The 19,062-nt window shown below is 45.1% G+C and overlaps 1 protein-coding gene and 1 long non-coding RNA gene across 3 annotated transcripts in view; both read right to left on the bottom strand.

Moving 5' to 3' along the window:
- Positions 1 to 199: 199 nt before the first annotated feature.
- DAZAP2 (DAZ associated protein 2) lies at positions 200 to 4,649 on the bottom strand. Of its 2 annotated transcripts, none has more exons than XM_014461727.2 (4): positions 4,009 to 4,234; positions 3,372 to 3,490; positions 2,713 to 2,961; positions 200 to 1,633 (listed from the first exon to the last, which is right to left on the bottom strand). In XM_014461727.2, exons 1-4 carry the CDS (start codon positions 4,220 to 4,222, stop codon positions 1,505 to 1,507), a joined length of 711 nt encoding a protein of 236 aa, XP_014317213.1. In that variant the 5' UTR covers positions 4,223 to 4,234; the 3' UTR covers positions 200 to 1,504. The 2 variants fall into 2 exon arrangements, with proteins under 2 accessions (XP_014317213.1, XP_006095721.1); XM_006095659.3 differs by lacking the exon at positions 4,009 to 4,234 and adding an exon at positions 4,497 to 4,649 and having other exon boundaries at positions 1,421 to 1,633.
- An 8,353-nt stretch (positions 4,650 to 13,002) lies between these two features.
- The window catches only part of LOC106698296, a 7,875-nt gene continuing 1,815 nt past the window's right edge, over positions 13,003 to 19,062 (bottom strand). Inside the window, exons 2-3 of the long non-coding RNA XR_001349580.2 lie at positions 15,410 to 15,473; positions 13,003 to 13,020 (exon numbers count right to left, since the gene is read on the bottom strand). This is a non-coding gene — a long non-coding RNA (uncharacterized LOC106698296). The remainder of the gene's footprint in view (positions 13,021 to 15,409; positions 15,474 to 19,062) is intronic.

Below are 19,062 nucleotides of genomic sequence, written 5' to 3'. Positions count from 1 at the left end.
AGGGCGGTGAGTTAAGGTGGAAGAGTGTATAACGGGGATAAGAGGGGAAAATTTCACACAATGGAAAAAAATCTGAAAGAGCTTAGGAAGTAAAATTAATTTTTTTAAATGGCAGTGGCACCTATCTGAATTCTTGGTGGGATATAAAAGCTATAAACAGAAGAAATCTAAAAACAAGCTGAGTAATGAATCCTTGAAGTGAGGTGTAATGCAACTTCATCACTTTATTCAAATCTTCAAAATAGTCTTTATTCTACATTTTTAGTATAAAAAAATCCACAAGTTAAGTGCACCACAGTGTAGAGAGAGAGACATACAACGCTTAACTTCCATAACAGTCAATGGTACAGTCAAACATCACATGTACAGAACACAAAATTTAGATGAACTGAAATTATAAAAATAAAACCCAATTGCAAAAAACAAAAATTAAAATATTAAGGATCCCTGAAATATTCTTAATCCTAATGAGATTTCACTGGACTCAAGTCATTGTGTAGAGGCATTCACATGACCCCATTAACCCAGCTTAGGAATTACTGGGAGCCATGAGTGGCTGCATCAGATACTTGGACAATAAATGGTAACCAATTTTTTACTCCCCTTAATTTGGCTCTAAAGTCATCAGGCTTATGAAATACATCCTCCTCCTTGCCCTCCCCCACCCCCCACCCCCCACACACATTTTAAACAAACTGTTGTTTACAGTTTGTGTTGCTATCCTTTGTACAAATAAGATGTTTTTCTGGCACCAAAGCAAATTTGGGTTTGGTTCATGTATGAAGAGAGCCTATGAGGAGGGTCCAAAAGGCACCCTCCACTTTTGCCTGAGGAGATGCAAAAACAGAAATAATGGGGTCTGTGCTTTGGGCACAGACGGTTTCAGAGGATCCTTGTGAAAGACAAGTTAAAGATGACAGGTGGGGACAAGTGCAAGGAGAGAAGGAAATGAGTCTGACTGGCTTTCTGTCCTGCACCACTGATTCGATGGAGATTGGCGGGAGGGAATGGAAGATGGGTTGGGCGTGGGATGTGGGACAAAAGGTGGAAAAGGCAGACAACTAATGCATTTCACTTAAAACAAGCAATATAAATCAAAGACTTAAAGATTAAAGACCAATCAGAATAATTTGGCAACTTTAATTCTTAGGAAGATCAAAGTTCCCTCCAAACCTAATTTGATGTTTTATTACTAAAAGCAAAGACCAGTATGGTACAGTATTACTCCAGAGGAATTAAAGGAAGATTTTTAGGGCTGTTTCACCCACATTCATTTTATGAATGGATACCTCCCCTACCTCAAAATGCATTAGGGAGGTACTGCTACCATTACATGGTTCCTTATTAAGTTTGAAAAGTGCCTGAAATTTTGGGCACCAGAAAGACACCCCAACAACATGTGTCTTAAACTGCAACTTCAGGTTAATATGACTAAAGCAGTTACATTGTGAGAAGTGCTGAAGGTATGTGATGTCTTTCCCGGCACAGAGGTGGCCTTGGGTCTTCACCAGATGGTGTAGCCACCATCTGTACCGCCCATGAAGAAGTTCCCCTTCCGCTGAGTTACCAGGACGTTGGCTCCCTGCATGACTGCAAGCTGAGCAGCATTGGGAGGGCATCCAGGGGGTGGAGGCTGAAAGGAAAAGACAAGATTGATTGGGCATAAGGCAGCTGATACAAGGGAAATGGACAAGGTGAAACAGAAGACCTGTTAGGAAGATGGCAGTGCGCTGACCAAAAGCATCTTTAGGAGCTAGCTGTACCACCAATCTGGGTTCTAAAGCAGATCTGTGAACCCAAAGATACAAACAGGAAAGGATGCACTACTTATTCAAAGGGCTCTAGCTTCAAGATAAAGCCTATGGATACCTTCTGACTATGGGTAGCCTAGACCCAGTGGTTTCCTACCCACATTCCAAAAACAGGGATGGGGTGCCAGGTCCATGGCCCTATACCACAGGGTCCTCAATGTTTTTCAATGACGATGAGGTAACCAAAAGGATCTACCTAATGACACCATTCCCACCTCATCTCTAACATATGGTGAGTAGACAGGCCTCAAGGCCTAGCAAGGCCCTCAGACTGAAGGGTGGAGGGTTCATCAGGTCAAGGGCATGTACCTCAGTTGCAGGCTCAATCCCCACCCAGAAGGCAACCAATTGATGTGTCTTTCTCACATCGATGTTCCTCTCTCCCCCCCACCCCCACTCTCTCTAAAAATCAATGGGGGGGGGGGGGGGCTAGCAAGGACCATTTGGACTCTAAATCCCATGTATAGGGAAACTAAGAAGGAGACATAACTAAACTCCCTAGTTTCTTTCTAAAAACTACTTAATAGAGATTATGCATTCTACTTTTTTAATCAGCAAGGCTCCATGCTGATGGCACATATTAAGTAAATGCTATGGAATGAATACAGAATGTTACTAGACCAGTTCACTGTACCAAAGAGCATTGCACAAGCAGCAGGTGACACTCTTAGGACAGGAAAACAAAGGATCTGGTTCACTCAGACCCAGTGAACGTTCTGGATGCTACTGACCTGCCACAGTTCTCCCGCCCTCTCAGTCACTTTCTGCCTGACTAGTGGCTGTCACTGGTTGCACTAATACCAGCAACTATTACCCAACGATGGTGAAAGGATGAATATGTAGTCACTTCAGAAAGTTAAAATACACAAGGGCGAGTTTTTTCTGATAAAGTCATACTCACAGGAATGTTGCCAGCAGTAGCCCCAGCTCCGAATCTGGCACCTGCATCATACCCGCCTTCCACCAGCACTGTTGAACCAGGTGGATAGATGGGGCCAACTGGATAGTAAGCCATGGGGATTGTGGAGCCTAAAGGCCCAACAGCCACAGACTGGGCGGCCATGGGAAGATACAGTGAGGTGCCAGGAAATGCAGCTGACATGGTGGGGACGGTGGCAGCCCCTGGGTGCACAAAGCTCGGACGATAGAGCTAGAAAAGGCAGGAGAAGGCCAAATGTTACTTGATGACATTCCTATTTCAGATTTCATTGCTGTTTCCTCTTTAATGAGTCACTTAATTCTTATTCAGATTATAATCTAGAAGTTATACAAGTTGCCTTTCCCCTACCACTCAATATTCTCTTAAATCACTTCCTGCTATAGCTAACCTTGAGCTCAAAGAATGCAAACTCATCTTAACCTCAGCCTGTGCCAAATAATGTGAAATAATCAGAGAATGCATTCTGAACCCAACAGAGATTGATGAACTACATGTCACGTTTTAGATTATTCATTATTCATTCTTCTGTTTGCCAATACATGGAGTGAGACTTAGCTAAGGGCTGGAAATGGGACCCAAAAGCATTCTCAACCCGTTCAAGTCCAGCAAACTGGAAGCACCTCTGAGTAGGCGGGCGGAGCATCGGTATACGGTGGAGCCTGAGGGAGATGCAAGGTCTGCGGGTACACTGGGTTCCCAGGAGGCTGCACAGGGTAGGTTGGCTGCGTTGGATATTGACCTGGAAGACAAGAAAAAATGCACGTGGCCTGCCATACAGAGCCACCAAGGGAGGGCCTATCGGGTAGTAAACTCGTGGGAGCAAGCAAAAAGGGGTTCGCAAAAGCCGACTGCCCTGGAGGGCCTGCTTCCTGGAGCCAAGGAGGAAAAGTATGCTCTTCTCTTAAGCCGTCCCTCCTCTCTGACGCTAGGTCATCCACGGGCAGGAAAGCCGCTCTTCCCACCGTGCACTGGTGCCCATGGGAAATCTAGGCCCGAGGTCCCCCCAGAGCCCGGGGCAAGCTCTCGCCCGCGTTTCCAGGGTGCCTCTTGCCGCCGGCCTGGGGAGGCTCCACGGGCCTGGCTGTCACCAGCCAAGGCTTCGTCGGGAGTCACGGTGGTCATCTCCCAGATGTCCACTCAAGGTCGACTTCCGATCAAAACAAAGCGTGAGCGGAGGAAGAGGACCTTGAGGCTGGGCAGAGGGTGACGGGGAAAGTCCTGACTTGAAAAGCCGAGATCGTGTTCTGCCAGACGTACTAGCAGCATCCCAGGAGCCAGGACAAGTTATGGTCGCCCGCGAAGGGAAGGGGAAAGTGACCCTTCGGCGGTGGCCCGCCCCCCAGCGCCCGCTCCCGTTACGCCCGGGGCCTGCCTGCGGTCCCGAGCGCGGCGCCCCGCCCCCGCCGGCTCCCCATTGGCCTGCCCGGATCCCTGTGCTAGCTCCCCATTTGCTTCTGCAGATGCCCATCATGACAAACCTTTCCCCACCCCCCCAACTCCCCCACCCTCGACTCCGCAGCGCCAAACTGCGCCACAGAGTTGAAGGGGGAAAGGGCCGGGAAGAAGCGAGCAGCTGTAATTCGGGGATGACGACTGCGGCTGACGCAGCCCCGGGGACTGCAGCCAGCCGAGGAGGGCGGCGCAGCTCGCCCCACATTTGGCGTAAGGGGACCCTGGACTCCCGGCCGCTCGCTCCGGGCAGCGCTACTCCCCCCCCGACGGCCTCAGCCGTCCCCCGTCCTTGCCTTTGCTGTTCATGGTGGCTGCGGGTCCGGTTCGGCTCGGCGTCGCGGACGGTTATTTTTTTCGTCCTCTTCCTGTTCGTAGTCACTTCCGTGTCACGTGCTGACTCGTCCTCTAGCGTCACCCGACGCCGAGTGCCTCGGCGCCGGAAACCCCGCCCCTTTGCCAGCCCTCCAGTAGCTAAAGGGAGGGCCCGTGTGATCCGCCCACTCGCGTTGGCCCCGCCCACTCGGTCCTGTCCTCCAATCCCCACCCCTGTCCGTCGACTAGTGGAAAACCAAATACTACCTACGCGTGCGGGTATTGTCTCAAAACAGGACCCATTCTCCCGGCGCTCGGAGGCAGAATCTTAAACTATTTCCCGGAATCTTTACCCATCCATGCGCAACGGCTCAGGGTCACCTCACCTTACAGCCTCTCCACCAGGGGCATAGATTTCAGCAATGTATCTAACTGCCTGAGATGTGCTCCCTACACCTTGATCTATCACGCGTTCCTACCAATCCCAACTTAAGCCTCAGCTCCGTAAAGATTTATTTGGCCAGTCCAGCTCACATGTATTCTTTTCTGAATTAGACCATCACTCGAACCTTCGCTGTCTTGTCTGTCCCACCGACAGGCTGTCAGCATTTACTTCTGTGTTGCTGTCTTTCTCACCAAAAGCAAGGGCACCTTGTGCTGTGTCCTCCACTGCCGCTAACCTGGTAAGGAGTGCCCGTGCCCCTGCCCTTCCTTTGGCACCTGTTACAGGTGACCTGTACGGTGCCTTGTGTCTGTTTTCTTTGTGTATCGCTTTGCCTCTAAACTTAATTGTCCTTAAGGGCAAAGATGCTGTCCTTTAGGGCAGCAATTAAGTTTTTCCTTCCATCCTTCATTTTAAAATACCTGCTGAGCGCTTGCTATGTGCAAGTACAGAGATGAAGCTGAACAAGACAGCTCAACACTATTTTCTCATAGAGTTTACATTCTAGAGTATGTATAGTAGAGGAAAAGCATCTGAAAAGGGAAAACTTTGGAAAGAAAAGCTCTCAGTGCCCTAGCAGCTAGGGCCTAGCTGGTTTGGCTCAGTGGATAGAGCCTCAGCTTGCGGACTCAAGGGTCCCAGGTTCGATTCCGGTCAAGGGCTTGTACCTTGGTTGTGGGCACATCCCCAGTAGGGAGTGTGCAGGAGGCAGCTGATCGATGTTTCTCTCTCATCCATGTTTCTAACCCTCTCTATCCCTCTCCCTTCCTCTCTGTAAAAAAAATCAATAAAATATATACATAAATAAAAGAAAAGCTCTCAGTAAACATTAGAAACCTGATCAATATTTGCTGATTAATTAAATCACTAAAAAGACCCCTGCTCACTTCAACTCTCACTTTTCCTCCAGTATTGTATGAGCACCATTAAAATGCATGATTTCAAGGGGTCTTTACAACAGCCTGCGTGGCAGGCAAGGCTTATATGAGCATTCCTGTATTTCGAATGAGAGAGCTGATTAAAGAGAGTTGTCCTAAGTGACAGAGTGAACTGGTGTCCTGGCTTCCAGGGTCCCAGGTCAGTGTTTTTGTTTTGCTCTGGGTTTTTTGTTTGTTTCTTACATGTCACACTGCCTATCATGACTAAAATACTCTAAAAGTCCAGTGTCCAAGAGTTTTTGTTTGGGGACTTCTTTTAGATTTACATCACTAGCTTGACTCAGACTAACACTGATATTATAAAGCCCCTGATATGTACCTTTTGCTGTATTCCTGACTGTTCCTGAAGGCAGGCACAGTGTTAGACATTCATTCATTCAACATTTATTTGTAGAGCACTTACCAACACCAGGCACTGTCCCAAAAGAAAACAAAGCCCCTGTTCTCCAGATGTTTACCTTCTAGGGCAGGAGCCTATAAAACTTTTTGACCAAAATACACAATAATTCACTCTAAATCGTGACCCAGCATATACACATTTATACATGCAACTGAGACAAATTTAAATGACCTTGTGCTTATCTTTCTATGCACAATGGGTGCACTGTGGTATTTTCTATTCTCTTCTATTTCTTTTTTTCCTTTTTTTTTTCAATTCTGGTTGTGATTTCACATCCCACTAACAAGTCAGGACTCACAGTTTGAAAAGCACTATTTATTAGTGGACTATTATACCCAGGGCCTTTGCAATCAGTTATCGGTGAGTAAATGAGTGAATAAATCCTTGGAGGTCACATCAGGCAAATCTTTTTCCCTGTATCCTAACTTTTCCCCAAATCGGATCTTAAACTAATTTCAGCCTAAAGCCTGAAACTGGAGAGAGAAGTCACTTATCTATCCCCACCCTTAGCCTGTGCTCAGTACCTCAGGAAATAAAGGAGTGAAACTAAGAAAGGAAACTTCCCTTATTTCTCTTTCTGAACCCTCAGTTAGGGACCCTGGGATTGTGCTGACTGTAGCAGCCCATGTCACTGAGAGTGTAGGATGTGAGTCCTAACAGCCCATTTCAATGAGCGTAGGAGGTGGATCCTAGCTCTGGTCCTACTGTGTCACCAACTGTGGGGCACGGCTACAGTGTTTGGACAGGTTCAAGCCTTGGACTGAGGAGAGGGCACAGTCCTCTCATTGCCACGTGCAAGTCCCAGCTTGGAGGTCAGAGCCTTCCCAGCACAATTATAGCCAACAGCTATAGCTGTAAGCTTGAACCTATGGTCCGAACACGTGGCCCCACGTGCCTGAGTGATAGAGTTCAGGTGCATGTAGTTGAGTAGGATTGAAACCCATGGGAATGTTGTAAACATCTTGATCACGCCCTTACTTTGCCTCGTGGCATCTGCTATAAAATAAAGACACGGCTTGTGGGCGCTGCCCATCAGGGGGGCAGCGTCCCACTGAGACCCAGCTTTCATTCTCTTGTCTGTCTTTTCTAAACCTTTCATCGCCCCCACTCAGGGTCATTGAATCAGGCTGAGCTGGCATGAGTATGCCATGGCCATGCCGGCTCCCCACAACCAAGTGACTTTGGTTCTCATCTATTCAGCTCCCCTTTATTCTCTACTAGGTAGGAATCTGATATTGTGCCAGCGATCTTACAGATATTATCCATGTCATGTCCCTAGCAGACTCCAAGGAAAGATGCAAGTAAGGGAACTGTGTTTCAGAGAGGTTAAGTAGCTAAACTAAATTCCACAGCTGCAGAGCCAGTATTCAAATGCAGGTTTGCTTGGCTTTACCAGCATTGTTTTTAACCTGCTTACATTGTTTAATCTGTTTATAGTGTTTGTAATCAGTTGCCTCACAAGGGTCTCCATTTCATCATCTGCCCCCCAAATCACACATTCCTTGTGTCACCTCCAGCTTTAAATCTAGGCTGCTTGAGGAAAGGAAAAGAGCAAAGGGAGCCTGAAAAGACAGAGGGGAAGTGAATAGAGCTGATAATTAAGTTGTAAATTCTGGTCAGGCCCTTACCAGGTGTTAAAAATTCAGATACCTCTACTGCAGTGGTTCTCAACCTTGGCTGCACATTAGAATCACCTGGGAATCTTTTTAAAATCCTAATTTCTGGGCCTCATCCTCCAGAAATTCTGTTTCTTTGTTATGGGGTGGGGCCACAACATTAGTAACAAAGAAACAGAATTTCCAGAGGATGAGGCCCAGAAATCAGGATTTTAAAAAGATTCCCAGGTGATTCTAATGTGCAGCCAAGGTTGAGAACCACCGCCCTAAGGCCTTTCCCCAAGTACCTGCTCCTCTGCTCTAGCCTTCCACTGGAACCACCCCCCCCAACCCTTCCAGGACCTCTCCGTGGTCCAGTGATTAAAGGGTTAAGTAACTCTTGACCCCGGGAAGCCCTCAGATTGGTCAGTACCTCCCCTGTAAGATGTTAGATATTTTGCTTATCACCCTGGGACCTGGGCATAGGGAAAACTCAATGAGATTACCAACGGAAATGGAAGGGTTGCAAGTCACTGCTCTCTCTGGCAGGTAGGGTTAACTAACAACTACTTTCTTAGACAGGAATCAAAAGCCATTCTATTCTCTTCATTTTCCCAGGCCTCCCAGTGGGATGAAGATGTTCATTTAGTCACTTACCAAACATCCTTTGAATTAATTTAACAAGTATTTATTGAGCACCTACCATGTGCCAAGCATTAGGGAAACAATAGTGAAGAAGTTCCTGCCCTCATGGAACTTAGTCTACCTAATAGGAAAGACAGAGAGGTCAACAGATAATCATAATATAGTGTGCTTAGTGCTGATACTAGGATAGCATGGGGTGTTCTGAAAACACCCAATCTTCTCTACTGGGCTCAGGGAAGGCTTCCTGCTGACAGTGATGTGAGATGAAATCTGAAGGGTGAGTAGAAGGAAAGCAAGTGAAGAGGGCTCCTCAAAGAGGGAACAGCTTATTCAAAGGCCTAGAGGTGAGAGAGCCTATGGAGAGGGAGGACATGGAAACAGTTCAGTGGAGCAAGGACTGGGAAGAGATGAAGCTGAAGAGGGAATCGGGAACCAGCATGGAAGATCCTATCTTAAGATATGGATTCTATCCTACAGGCTCAGGTCGGTCAGCCACTGAAGAATTTTAAGCAGAAAAGTAACATGATCACGCTTTTGTTTTAGAAAAACCTTTCTGGCTATAGAATGTAGAATAGATTCGAAAGAGCAAAAATAGAGGTGTGAGACCTAGCCAGTTTGGCTCAGTGGATAGAGCGTCGGCCTGCGGACTGAAGGGTGCCGGGTTTGATTCCGGTCAAGGGCACATACTTTGATTGCAGGCTCAATCCCTGGCCATGGTTGGGGCTCTTGCGGAAGGCAACCAATTGGTGTGTCTCTCTCACATTGATGTTTCTCTCTTTGTGTCTCTCCCCCTCCTTTGCACTCTCTCTAAAAATCAATGGGGAAATGTCCTCGGTTGAAAAATAACAAACAAAAAGAATGGAGGTGTGTCTGGGAGACCGTTTAGAATACCAACCTAGTAATTTAGGTGAGTAACAATGACAGACTGGCCTAGGGAAGTGGCAGTGGGGGTAGAAAGAAAGGGTGTGGAGAATTCCAAAAATATTTATTCTTTTTAACTTTTTAAATTGATTTTAAAGAGAGAGGAAGGGAGAAGGAGAGAAACATCAATGTGAGAAATAAACATCGACCTGGGAATTGAAACCATGACCTTTTGGTCTATGGGACAATGCTCCAACCAACTGAGCCATACCAGCCAAGGCAGATTCTAGAAATATTTAGGAAAGATAAACAAAGGGACTAATATTGGAATTAATGTTTTATTTAATTATTTAACAGGATTAATGTCAGGGATGAAAACTCCATAAAGTCAAAATACAATAACACATTGGAAAAGATATTTGCAATTTGTATCACAAAGGGCTAATCCCCCCTGTATATAAGGAACCCTGAGAAATCAGTGTATGACCAACCATTAGAAAAAGTAGCAAATGCCCTAGTCAGTGTTGCTTAGGTGGTTGGGCATCGTCCCATGCACCCAATGGTTGCTGGTTCAATTCAGGATCCGGGTACATGCCTGGGTTGTGGGCTAGATCCCCAGTGAGGGGCATGCATGCAGGAGGCAGCTGATGGATGTTTTGCTATCGCATTGATGTTTCTCTCTCTCCCTCTTCCTTCCTCTCTCTCTAAAATTCAATTTAAAAGTTATTTTAAAAATAAAAAGTAGCGCCCTAGTTGGTTTGACTCAGTGGATAGAGCATTGGCCTGTAGACTGACGGGTCCTGGTTTCGATTTCAGTCAAGGGTACATGCCTGGGTTGCGGGCTGATCGATGATTCTCTCTCATCATTGATGTTTCTCTCTCTCTCTCTCCCTCTCCCTTCCTCTCTGAAATCAATAAAAAAATAATAAATATATACATATATTATAAAAATAAAAAGTAGCAAATGACATTTACAGACAGTTCACAAAAAAGGAAATACAAATGGCTTCTAAACAGATGAAAAGATGTTCAACCTCACTCTTAATAAGAAGGCAAATTAAAACCACACAGATATCATTATCAGATTGGCAAAACTCCAAACATTTGCTAACTTTACTCTCTGTGCAGGGCTGTGGATAAGCAGACACTCTAATTTATTGATGGTGGGGCTGTAAATTGGTACAACTCCTATAAAGATACTTTGGCAATATCCATCAAAATTACAAATCACTATTCCCACTCCTAGTAATGATTTCTACAGATATATTTGCACTCATGAGAAACACTATCTATGAGACTGTTCACTGCAGCATTGTTTGTAATAGGAAAAAGTTAGAAATAGCCCACATGTCCATCAGTGGGGAACTAGTAACATAAATCTTAGTGCATCTATACATTTAAATACTATGTGACTGTAACAAAGAAAGAGAAAGCTCTCCGAAATATTTTTAAGTGAATAAAAAAGGTTGAGAACAGTGTATTTAGCATGATGCCTTTTGTATAAAAGGACAGGAAAACCAAGAATATTAATTAGTATTGGAGTAAAAAACATTTTCTGAAAGAATACACAAGGTACCTATAAATGTGGTTACCGGACCCTGGCCAACGTGGCTCAGTTGGTTGGAACGTCATCAGGGCACATACCAGGTTTCGGGCCCCAACCCCGGTCAGGGCACATATGGAAGGCAACCGATCAGTGCTCTCTTTCTTTCTCTCTCTCTCTCTCTCTCTCTCTCTCTCTCTCTCTCTCTCTCTCTCTCAAAAAATAATCAATAAACATATTCTCAGGTGAGAATTTTTTAAAAAGGAATGTATAGATTCATATAACAACATGCATAAACTCAATTATGCTGAGTGGAAGAAACCAGATTTTTAAAAACAGTGCAGACTTTAGGATTCCATTTATACAAAATTTTGGAAAATACGAACTAATCTATACTGATATAGAACAGATTGGCAGTTGCCCATGTAAATGAAGGGGAACTTTGGGGGGTATGGTCATGATCTGGATTGTGCTGGTTTCATGGGTGTGTTCATGTCAAAACTTACAAAACGGGGCCCTGGCCTGGGAGCTCAACTGGTTAGCAGTGGTCAGCAAACTGCGGCTCGCGAGCCACATGCGGTTCTTTGGCCCCTTGAGTGTGGCTCTTCCTAAGCCTTAGGAGTACCCTAATTAAGTTAATAACAATGTACCTACCTATATAGTTTAAGTTTAAAAAATTTGGCTCTCAAAAGAAATTTTAATTGCTGTACTGTTGATATTTGGCTCTGTTGACTAATGAGTTTGCCGACCACTGAGTTAGAGCATTGTCCCAATACACCAAGGTTGCCAGTTTGATCCCTGGTCAGGGTACATACAAGAATCAACCAATGAATGCATAAATAAGTGGAACAACAAATCAATGTTTCTCTCTCTCTCTCTCCCTTTCTCTCTCTAAAATCAATAAATTAAATAAAATTTTTAAAGTTACAAAGTTTCCCAGCCAGCGTTGCTCAGAGGTTGAGGGTCAACCTATGAACCAGGCGGTCAGGGTTTGATTTTCAGTCAGGGCACATGCCACGGTTGCAGGCTTAATCCCCAGTAGGGGGCGTACAGGAGGCAGCTGATCAGTGATTCTCCCTCATCACTGATGTTTCTATCTCTCCTCCCTTCCTCTCTGAAATCAATAAAAATATGTATTTTTAAAAGTTATGAAATTGTACATTTTAAACATGTGCAGTTTATTATATGTGGTTACACCTCAATAGAGGTGCTTTAAAAAATAGTGTGGGGATGAAGAAAGGGAAAAGCCCAGGATGATGGCTAATGAGCTCTTTTAATGTGGTTGGGCAAGACAGATGCTGAAAGGAAAATTACAGCAGAATGTGGTAGGTGCTACAGAGGCGGTGGGTAAACTGTGCTCTGAGGGCTCAGAGAACAAAGGTGCCTCTCTCTTCCTGTTGGGCCCCCTAGTTCCAGTTAATAAGACTTATTAGAGCTTTTTAAAGCACCTTTATTGAACACCTACTATGTGTTGTGCTCTTCACTTATGTAACTAGAAAAAAAACAAACCACCTATTTGCCAGCCCAAATTGGGAGGGTGGAGGTTGTGGAAGAACCCAATCAGGCTCTTTGAAGCAGCCTTTTCAAAGCTTTGGCTGGTCTTTGTGTAACTAAGGGAGCAAGGATTACAAGGTATATGACTCAGAAACGGACCCTCCTTTCTTATTCCTGGCAAGCCTTTGTAGGGCAGGCACTGACAGTGCTCTGCCTAATAGTGCGCGGGCCTAACTCCACTGTTGCTGGGCAGCCTAGTAAATCCTAGGGCAGCGTCTCTTCTTTTGGGGTTTTGATTAGTTTTTCTCAATGTGAAATCCCAAACCACCTGCATCTCTGCATCAGAATCATTTAGTGCTCCTGCAGGCCCCCTACTGGGGACGAACCCCACAACCCAGGCATGTGCCCTTGACTGGAAACGAACCCGGGACCCTTCAGTCCGAAGGCTGATGCTGATTCCATTCCCGGTCAGGGCACATGCCTTGGTTGTGGGCTCGATCCCTAGTGTGAGGCTTGCAGGAGGCAGATGATCAATGATTCTCTCTCATCACTGATGTTTCTATCTCTCTCTCCCTCTCCCTTCCTCTCTGAAATCAATAGAAACATATTAAAAAAACACACACACACAGTAAAGTAATGGAGTGATGCCAACACACATGAACATTCGCAGCTTTGGGGGTTGCGATTTCATTTTATTCTTCAAGGTGTGTGTGTGTGTGTGTGTGTGTGTGTGTGTGTGTGTGTGTTCCAAAGCTTGCTTACTTTCCAAAGAGGCACTCAGAAGAATAGAACCTCCTTTGCCTCAGGAGACTGGAAGGAGTCTGGACTTGGGGTGCCAGCCTCCCCTAGACAATTCTGCTGGATGGGCTGTGTGCCAGTGCTCACTGGGACACATGCACTTTGGCATCTTATCCCTGCTCCCCCCTGCACACTCATCTCTTGCGGACTGTCATATTTGGAAAGTATACTTGTGGGGATAGCTGAGGAACCAGAGGGAGGAAGGACCTGGGCTTCCCTCAAAGGAGTGTAGGTTTGGAGGAGGAGTCCCTCGGGAGGGAAGCAGACCTAAGAACATGCTAAGCTCCAGTTCATCCATGAAAGGACCTGACCCCTTAATAACGATTGAACTTCTTAGCTGTTTTACACGTGGGTTATAGAGAAAGTTAAAAACCAAAGTTTTAATGTTTTCCCTTAGTCATAGAATTTGTTTTACTTTTCCTCCAACCCTTCAGTCAAGTATAACCTTATGTAGTCACTAAAGGCCCGATGCATGAAATTCGTGCAAGGGGCTCGGCCTCGCAGCCCCAGCTTCGTCCGGAAGGTCGTCCAGACGGTCATTCTGCTGTTTGGTCTGATTAGCATATTAGCTCTTTATTATATAGGATGTTAGGGAGAATTCACAGCTGTGCCCCATTGAGAATATAGATGTATTTCATTCAGAGGAACCAAGAGATCTAGGCTGGGGCTAGCAGCCAAGTGAGTGGCCCAGGACAGAATGAAACAGTCAAGCAGAAGACCTAGGTCCTAGGGCAGCCGTGGGCAAAGTACGGCCCGCGGGGCCGGATCCGGCCCGTTTGAAATGAATAAAACTAAAAAAAAAAAAAGACCGTACCCTTTTATGTAATGATGTTTACTTTGAATTTATATTAGTTCACACAAACACTCCATCCATGCTTTTGTTCCGGCCCTCCGGTCCAGTTTAAGAACCCATTGTGGCCCTCGAGTCAAAAAGTTTGCCCACCCCTGTCCTAGGGGATAGGCCTGAAAGGAACCTTGTTTCCCATTCCACGTCCCCAAATATACTAGAGAGAGGTAACCCTTAAATGGAGGAAAATGCGGACACTTGGGTTTCATATATATTATCTCATCCAACACTTAAAAAACCCTAGGCGTGTTAGTCCCGTTTTATAAATGGGAAACTATGGCTTAAAGAGGCTAACGTGCTCTAGTTACACAGCTAGTAAGTGGCCACGGCCAGATGGGAACCTAGGTCTCTGGATCTGACTGGATTATAAGTCTCCTGCTTGTTCCTGTGGCAGTGGCGGGTGGCAGACATGGCAGTTCACAGCCTGCCCATGCACGAGGGACATTTGTTACTCTTTAGTCTATAGAACTTCGTATTATTTGATGCTATCACGCCTACATTGCTTCTGTAGTTCACGAAAATAATAAAGCTATAAAAAAGGGAAAACAATAAAATCAATGGTTCATGGAAAACATTGTGAAATGCTTCTATTTTAGGAACGGTGGGTTTTATCATCCAGAGGACTTAGGAAGATGGAATATAAAGAACGTGAAATGCCAAAGAAAATTTAGGTTCTGGTCCTGGTCTGTTCCTCACCAGCTGGTTGGCCTTAGACAAATCATTTACCTCGCTGACCCTCAGTTTTCTCATCCTGAAACATATTCCTACCTCACGGATTTGTGAAGGTCAAATGGGAAGATAAATACGTCTTCAACTGTAGAATGCAACCTCTGTCCTAGTTAATATAAGCATTGACGCTGTCATATTTGCTGAAGCTGCCCTTTGTTGCAAGGAAGGGGACCCCCTGGTGGCTTCCGGGGCACACTCCCTGTGGAAGCAGGAGTCAGGGGCCTTTAGCCACGTTAAATGGATGGCGGTTGGTTCTGCCAATTTACTTCCTACTCCAAGCTTTCTTCCCCTTTTACCTACACATCTGCGTGTCAGGAATAAATTCTTCCTCCCTACAATGTCATTTTTTGATGGAAACTTCCAGACCAACTCAGATAGGAGGAAGGAGGGGGGAGGACAAAAGCCCACATTTCTTCAGCGTTTCAATCAACAACCTCATTTTCTTCTAACAGTTGAAGTGAACTTCTTATGAATAATGGATGACAGCCTGATGAATATGCACACAGCCTATTATGCCTGTGAGGTTTGGTAAATAATTTATGAGCTAAAATGTTCCTCACCTTGTTACTGTACAAAAGTTATGAAAAGAAAACCATATTTACCCTTTGAGCTGGTAGGGTGATCTGTCAGAGTGACAGCAGCCCAGCATATACCTTTACATCATGGCTAAAATGAAATACAAGAAAATACATGCATTTCAGGGTGGGAGGTCTGTAAAAAGAGGAACATGCACAGTCACACTCCCGGTCACGTACAAGTTTTCAAAAACTCTGGCTTCTCATCATGAAATATCTCTGGATTGTTAACAGCACTCAGGGGCCTCCTTCATGGTCCATTCTCCTCACAAGGACTTTGATATGACCAGTCAAGACGGACTACAGCTTCCTTGTTTTATCAACACTGACTAACCACAACGAGCCATAACATTATAAAATGTAAGTCACCAGTTTTTTTTTATTTTTATTTTTTGTAATTCTAAAAGCTTTCGGAGCGAACAAGCAGATAACAAACACATGGGGGATAAAAACAACGACAAAAACTGGCTGGAGAAGCACTTGGAAATGTATTCCTCTCCTTCCTCCCCTCACAGCTGAGAGTTCTTTCCTGCTGACCAACCTGACTCCCTGCTGTACCATCCTTCCGCTCACTCCCACCTGCCCAAGCCTCAGTCCCTTAGCAACAGCAGCGATGCCTCTAGTCTGGTGACTGGAGCGGAGGAGGAGCAAGATTAACTGTGGAGATAAGGAAGGTGTTTGGGAAAATATGCATAGAGCCTGGGGAAATGTGGGTGCTCCACGACAGGTTTTGAAGATCTGGGACTGGGTCAGTTCTCCAGCCAGGGAAGTAAGGACCCTCGGGATTATCTGCTTCCATTCCTAGAGATTTCTAGGAATAAAATACGTGCCAAGGCACACTAACTGTTAAAAGACCATCCCTGATAAGCTGGGTGCTTGGAGGTCAGGCAGAAGAGGAAACAGAAGGCTGTCCCACATCTGTGGGATAAACCAATACATTCCCAGGAAACAGAATGAATGGCCGACAAACAAATTACGTAATGAAGTTATTGGAACAATGATGCAATTAAAATAATAATATTATTAGAACAATGTATTATTCAAGAAGGCATCTTGGAGGAGGTCAATCTTGATAGAGTTTGCAAAGAAAGAAGGGACCCAATGAAATAGAAAGATTAGGGGGTATATATAGCCAGGCCAGTCTGATCTGGGCCATGCCTATCTTCCCAGCCTCCTTCTGTGCTGTCACTCGCTGTGCTCCAGCCACATTGTCAGCCTCTGTTTCTTGAACACCAAGTTCTTTCCTGCCTCATTGTCTCTGTTCCTTCTGCCTCCTGCTTATTCTTTCAAACTTTGCCCTAAATACTCATGACTTCCTCAGAGGTCTTCCCTGCCCCCCAGTGTTAATCTCTCTCACATCACCTTCTTGTCTTCTTAATTATCATGTATAATGATATATTTATGTGTGTTGTGCTTTTTTTGTTTGTTTAATGTCTATTTTTCCAGCAAACTATAAATTCCACTGGACACTTAGAAGCCAGCCCATTATCTGGCACATGGTAGATAATAAATATTTGTAGGCTCAAAGGAGTGGGAGTCAAGGAGAAAAAGAAATTGTGCTGGGTTGAGGATACTGCTGAAGAGTTGGATTTGGCATGAGAAACAGAGGGAAGCCACCAGTGAGTGACATCTTCTCCCTACACAAATCGTAATGTACACTTCGAGGAATTTTTATATTATACATGTAATTACCACCCACAATAAGATACAAAGCATTTCCAACACCTGAGAAGATTTGTGGTCATGGAAATATTTATATTTTGACTCTTTTCTGATTATAAAATATATTATTATTCCAAAAAGATTATATTGCAATCATGCAACAACAACAACAGAAAGATTGTATTACAAGTATTGGTGAGGGTGTGGGACAACTAGAACTCTCATAGGTTACTAGCAAGGACATGAATTGCTTCAAACATTTTGGAAAACTATTTAGCAGTATCTACAAAAGCGAAACTAAAACCCCAAGTCTAGCAATTCCACTCCTCAGCATTTACCCAGGAGAAATAAGTGCATATATCGGGTGTCCCAAAAAATGTATAAACACTTTGAATAATTACAAAGGCAGTGTTTATTAAAATACATTTTATTTTCAAAATTGAGCTATCTGCTGTTAAAGAGTGTATACATTTTGGGGGGACACCCTGTATTTACCAAAAGACTTGTACAAGAATGTTCATAGCAGTTTTATTCATAAAAGATAAAAACAGGAACAACCCAAATGCCCACCAATAGTAGGATGGATAAATTGGAGCATAATTACACAATGAAATATATATAGCAATAAAAAAGTAACAAGTAATACTGCTGGACCCAACAACATGGATGAATCTGAAAAACATCTGTTGAGCGACAGAAGCCAGACACAGAGGACATACTGTCTGATTCCATTTATATGAAGTTCAAGAACCAGCAAAACTAATTTGTGGTGATTGAAATCAGAACAGTAGTCACTGGTCGTCTATCAGCTCTCAAGAAGCACAAGGGAGCCTTGTCAGGTGTTGGAAATGCTTTGTATCTTATTGTGGGTGGTAATTACATGTATAATATAAAAATTCCTCAAAGTGTACATTTACGATTCGTGTACTTTAGTGGGTGTATGTCATGCCCCAATTAAAAAAAATTAAATAAAAAAGTAATATTCACAGAAATGTATACAATATAAATTAAAGATTTCCTTTTCCCAAATAAAACCACAATTAACATTTTGGTGTATGCCTCCTTGAACCCCTTTGAACACATCCATTTCTTTCTTCACACAAGCCCTGATAGCCATGCCATCCAAGGCATCGGATCTGTGTGCGGCACCAAACCAAGTCACATAGCCTAAGGGTTTCTGCCTTCACGGTGACTACGTTCACTAGCAATACTGGCACCCTTCACATAAAGCAGTGGTTCTCAACCTTCCTAACGCCGTGACCCTTTCAGTTCCTCATGTTGTGGTGACCCCCAATTTCATTGTTACAAATTGAACATAATTAAAGCATAGTGATTAACCACAAAAACAATATGTGATTATATATGTGTTTTCCGATGGTCTTAGGCGACCCCTGTGAAAGGGTCCTTCGACCCCCAAAGGGGTCGCGACCCACAGGTTGAGAACCGCTGACATAAAGAGTGGTAGGAAATACAGAAGTGAGTTAAGTCCTAACCTGTGCTGTCGAGGAATTTACAGTCTTGGGGGCAGGACTACAGACCAAACAAAACCCCCGGGAGCTATAATATTCTAGAGCCCTCCTGGGGTGGGGAAGCCCGCAGGACCTGGGTCCCCCGCCCCCAGTGGAATGAGGCTCTGCTCCGAAGTTTCGGCGCTGGGGGAATATGTCTGAGTTCCCGCTCCTGTTTCCCAGCGGGGTCCCGCCTGGGGCTTGGGAATGGACATGAACTTGACTTTCAACCCTGCGAAGGGCGGATGACTAACCCGCGGAGGGAAAGGCGGCTGCTGGGAGTCATCGCCGTCGCCGCCCCATCCCAGGCTTCAGGGATGTGGCTTAGGGTCCCGGCCGGACCCCGGGCTCCCGCTCCACGCTCGCACCTTCCAAAAGGAAACGACCTCCAGCGGGACCTCGAGGGGCTGCCTGACCCGCCGCACCGACCCTCCGCTCCTGTCCCGGGAGCGAGCCTGCGGGGCCCCGGCGTGGCTAGCGGCTGAGGCTCCCGCCCCCGGCCCCCCCCCC

Source organism: Myotis lucifugus, unplaced genomic scaffold (assembly GCF_000147115.1).
Source record: "Myotis lucifugus unplaced genomic scaffold, Myoluc2.0 scaffold_160, whole genome shotgun sequence".
In the NCBI taxonomy this organism is placed as follows: Eukaryota; Metazoa; Chordata; class Mammalia; order Chiroptera; family Vespertilionidae; genus Myotis; species Myotis lucifugus.
The sequence above is the reverse complement of the archived record's forward strand: the minus strand, read 5'-3'. Positions and strand labels throughout refer to the sequence as shown.